This window comes from Bactrocera latifrons, unplaced genomic scaffold (genome assembly GCF_001853355.1).
Source record: "Bactrocera latifrons isolate USDA-ARS-PBARC rearing strain unplaced genomic scaffold, ASM185335v1 scaffold_13, whole genome shotgun sequence".
NCBI lineage: Eukaryota > Metazoa > Arthropoda > Insecta > Diptera > Tephritidae > Bactrocera > Bactrocera latifrons.
This window is the reverse complement of record NW_017534741.1, coordinates 1,586,836-1,592,017: the sequence shown is the minus strand read 5'-3', so window position 1 is coordinate 1,592,017 and position 5,182 is coordinate 1,586,836. Positions and strand designations below refer to the sequence as shown.

General features: G+C 40.8%; 1 protein-coding gene across 1 annotated transcript in view; it reads right to left on the bottom strand.

Moving 5' to 3' along the window:
* Positions 1-332: 332 nt before the first annotated feature.
* LOC108978929 (protein scabrous) overlaps positions 333-5,182 on the bottom strand; it is a 90,117-nt gene continuing 85,267 nt past the window's right edge. The window contains exon 4 of the mRNA XM_018949448.1: positions 333-1,869. Within this exon, the coding sequence (XP_018804993.1) occupies positions 844-1,869 (1,026 nt within the window). The 3' untranslated portion in view covers positions 333-843. The remainder of the gene's footprint in view (positions 1,870-5,182) is intronic.

The following is a 5,182-nucleotide window of genomic DNA, read 5'->3' as shown; positions in this document are numbered from 1 at the left end:
TTTTTTTTTTTTCATTTTCGAAGGTAGCAATTTTAAAGTATAATAAAAAAGTAAGTTATTGGAGTCTTTGTGGAGGATGGCGTCATGTGCAGAAGTTCACGCAAGTGAGGAAAGTTCTCTGAAGGTCTGAAGTATTTGCATTGGAAGGTATATTAGTGCMTMTCRAAAAAAAAAAAAATAATAATAGTATAATCAAATATATATAAAATATTATATTAAGTACTTAATTAAAATTTTTAATTATAAAAAGCAAGTATATTTATGTATAACATACAATCGAGTTGGTAAAAAAAATGTTTTTAGTATATACGAAACTTTAGTCTAAGCTTAAAGTAGTGAAAAGATAGCTGATATATGAAATCATTTGACAAGCCCTTGTTTACTTCAATCATTTCCTTACTCGTTGCCGTGCACATACATACTACTTAAATAAAGCAACTGCTTGTCACTACCTTACTTATGTATATGTATATATATATACTTATATATATATAGTATATATTTGCCTAAGCTTAAATTTCAAACTCACACAGACACACACATGCACAAAAACTTATATCAATTAGTAACTTTGGACTAAATAAATACACTGCAGCGCAATTGTTTTGCTTACTCACACGCATAAATCGGAAAATCAAATCAGTTCTCGGCATACATTTAAGTACACAAACACATACATATGTACATATGTATGCGTATATGTCGCGCCGATCTAACCATATTTACAGACGTATCAACAAACGCACTGCACACGTGAACTGCCGCAGGCATGACTGTGGTGGCGCGCACATCATCATCTACATATTGGTTGGCGGTTTTGTGTGAGCAATTTCAGAGAGCACCTTACAGACGCGCCGCGGAAGCATACAACGCTATCGTTGCCGGCGAGCGCACTGGTCGCTGCGTCGCGCTACTCACTGCGGCTGGCGCCGGCGCCACTGGCATTGCCTCCGAGTGCGCTTCGTCCGTCACGAGCTGTTGTTGGCCAGTCGCAAGCGCTGCCGGCAGCAATGATGGTCGTGACGACGACGTTGACGCCGCTGTTTGCCAAGATGTCGTCGTCGCTTCCGCAGCTGTCGATTCGGCGCTGCACTTAGCCGCCGATTGGCGTTTAATTAACATTTGGCTAGATTTGACGGCAATCCATTCATTGCGCGCCGCATCGAACCAAGTCAAACCCAGATTGTAGCGTCCATTTAGATTGGCGTGCTGACAATGCGAGAACCACCAGCCACCCTCATAGTTGGCGGCACAGTGCGTCTGTGAGATGTCACGATCGACATCGATCGCCGAGAACTGCATGCCCTGTTGATAGTCGAGCGCATCGGAGGCATTGCCGCTGTAGCCGGCGGTATTCAGGCGATAACCATCGGCACGCGATGAAATGTAAAACCGATCGTACTGTGCTAGCCAAACATTATCGTAAATATCCTGCATGAGTATGCGCAGTTGAGTACAGTTATTGCGTGTCAAATGATGTAGCTGTTCGTTGCCAATCCAATATTCGCCGGCTGGTTGTCCGAAACCGTCAGCGTAATCAGCCCAAGACCGATTGAAGTCGGCGCTGCCGTCAAAACGTCGCTGTATGGTGGTCCAACCGTCTGCGCTGCAATGCACCATGCGTGGTCGTTGCTGACCGGATGGTGAAATCATGAAGAGGCCGGCATTACTGCTAGTCGGCGCTTCGCTGCAGTCCTGTGGGAGATTCTGTATAATGGACTCGTATTGTTCTTCGACATTTTCTAGTTTGGCGACAAGCGACTCGGCGCCATGTGCCTCTGCTGTTGCCATGTTGTTGTCGACGTTGTTATTCTTATTGCTGGCGTCTCGATGTTGGTGATTGTGATGCTTGTGGTGTAAGTGGTGTAACTGCAAAGAGAATAAAATATCTCAATATGAATTATAATGAAAGATTACTACACAAGTGTTAGTACTTTAATGTGAACATTTTTTCTTTTCATAATTCGTAACTTGTGTGGGCTACTAACGTTGGCAATATGCCAGCAATTTTTTAGGAAATCTAAACTTCAGCCGTCTCACGGAAATGTTGTTTTTGTAGCAATTTGTAAAATTTAAGTTACGCTTGGTAGAGTTCCCTCTTAAGCGTTCATACTTGTGAAAGAGATGCTGCTCAGTCGGGGCCGTTGGAGAAGTGACGCAGTGAGCTTGAGCAAACTCAAAGGAAATGTATTCGTCGAATATTTTAATAAGGCATTTTCTTTAAACTATAGTTTCAGACCTCTGGATGTATGGGCGTCTAGTTATAACATAATCTTTGAAAACTGTAAGCCAATGAGCTTCAAAAGAAACAGGACATAGTACCAAAATCATTATGAAGACGACTGGAATCAAGAAATTGAAATTCCTGCGTGTTGGTAAACTAGCACATCCGCCGCTGCAAGAGATGGGCCACTTGGCTTCGTCAAGGTTCAACTTGCTTCCAAGTTGTTGGACTTCTAACTGTGCATTGATCATCTATGACTTTGCTAAATGCCAATTTGTCTGGAAGAAAACGTACTACAATCATCTATTAGACTCTATAGCGCTCTCAAAACTGACTTTGAAATGTCTAAAATGTCACATATTCAGACGACGGATTAAATTTGCCCAATTCAAAAATAATTTCCTAAAAAACTGGTAACAATAGCAACACGCCTCGTCCACCCGCGATACTTTTGATTCATACTTGGAAGTTTTACTAGTAGCACAAAGGACCAATCCAAATATAAATAATCGGAGTCTCAGTCAACAACCTAACCATCCACTAAACTCACCAGAGGACATAAAAAGTTCTCGGAAAGATGCTGCTACTTTTTGTGTGCTTTGGCTGCCACAATAGAAATGTGAACTATTGCTTCACAATTTCTACAAAAACAGGTAGACTGTTACTTTTCAAAGGTTTTCCACTTGCTTCTTTTCAAAAGTTCACCAGTGAAAATATGCTGTTCATCTTTTCCCTCCAACATCACATTACAATTTCACTCTGAAATCACGTGTCCTGCGTGCTTTCCGATTTCAGGCAGTGAAATCAGCAGAGAAGTGCATAGTAAAGAGAAGCGATAGCGAATAGAGCATGTCAGGAGCACGTCGGAAATCATTTTGTGTCGTCTTTATGCCGGAAATACAATTTAAGTGTGGTACGCTTGAAAAGAACGTGTCAACAAAGTGAAATTTAAGAGTGGCTGGATGGCGGGCAGTTAGCAGGTGACCACGCAGATTCCAACGGCAGCTAAAAGCACCGGGAATGGTAGGGCATATGATGGGAGTATATGGATATTGGAGATGAGTGCAAATATGTATCTAGTAGTGTTGGCAGTTTAGCTGGAGATGAATATGCAGAGAACGCGGCGAGGAGACGGAAGTACGGGTGCGCTTTGATTGTTTAGCTCTGCGTGACTGCGCGAGTGACTGTCAAAGACTGGTCGACAGGGAGGGAAGGCAGGTGAGAGTTTGTGCTAGTGAAATGAGTGAACTGTTGTCAACATGCGACAAACTCGCATTCTGGCTGCCGGAAAGTATAAATTTAAGAAAAAAGGAAAATAATAGAAAACACCAACTACAATACACACACACGCAGGAAAGGGCGTATGCAAGTAAGTAGTACATATTAGTGACAAAAGCAACGCCGAACGGATGTCATAGTAAAAAAAGCAACGAAAGAGAGAGAGAAAGAGAGCGACAACACGCACAGCACGCTAACGGAAACGGATGCTAACTTAGAACGCACGGATGTTGGCGTGGCTGGGCGTGTGGCCGAGAACAAAGCGAGGGACGCTCACAATAATGAAGAAAAATCAGAGGTTGGCGGCAAGAAATGTTTGCACGCCTGTAACTGCGTAATGCCAGCAGCGTGCTCTGCGAAGTGAAAAGAAAATGTGCTGCCAACCAGAGCAACAACACACGATGCACACTACCAAGTGTGCACGGATAGGGGGGAGTAAAAAGTTTCAAAACAGTCACGCGTCGTTGGCCACACTAAATTGCTGCCATTTAAGCTCGTATGCTGCAGATTTGCGCTCGTTATGTGATTTGCTTTCGCCCTCACCGTTCACCCCGGACCATACACCAACATTTTCCTTGAGCTTCCTCTCATTTTTCGCAATTTTAAATTCGCTTTATTATTTCAGCACTTTGCCAAAGTATAATAGAAAATTGCTTAAAAATGAGTTGTGCTCAGAGACGGTTGGAAAAAATGTTTCCGGTCATTAACACGATGGCCATGCATATGTTGACACGGACTGATTGCTGCGTGGTTGCCGGCAATGAATTTGTAATGTTTGGCTGCTTGCTGCCAAAACGGAAATTTACATTATATTGCACTGGCAATTTGGAAATTATTGAATGAATGAAAATGCATTGTCACACGAGGAAAATTTTGATGAACGAAGGGTGTTTTGCGAAATGCAAACAAAGCGCTGCTGCAAAACAATCAAAGATTTCTGGGAATTGCGAAATTTAATTTGACTGCAGCAAAAGCATTGAATAGTTGAGGTCCTCGATCGACATAAACAGAGCATCACTTTTATTAAATAAATTTACTTCTTATATTTTTAGTGTTTGATGCAAACAGCAGGTTTGCTGGTAGGAAGTTAGAAGGTTGCTGTGGCGGATCCACTGGGTAAGGGGAAGGCTTGGGTGCCAAAAATGTGAAAACAAACTTATTCGAGGTTGAAATAGTGTACAAAGAGATTTAAAGTACATATGGTTGCAAATATTTTCGAAAAGGTTTGCCGCCAGTTAACGTTTCTTTTAAATTTATATTAATTGTTAAAATATATTAATTGTAAAAGGAATTAAGATTAAAAATTCTAAAAGGATTGCCACCTGTATTTCAATTTATAAATATTGTGGAATAAATAAATTTTATCGAGAACTGAAATAATCCGTTAACACTTTTTAGATAAACAGTTAGCACATGTTAGATCTTTGTGCAAATAGTTTTGGAATGGCGTCGCCACCTATTTGAAAATCAAATTGTTAAATTGTGAATTATAATAATATGTATGTAGATCAAAGCTATATAAGTGTTAAGAAAGCAAACGGTTGAAAAACATCTAAAAGGGTTGCCACCTAATAATATTTTTTTAAATTTACAAACATTGTTAAAATAAATTAAATAAAATTAACAGTTAACCCTTGTTAGAATTTTGTCGAATTATTTTTTGAAAGACGTTGCCACCTA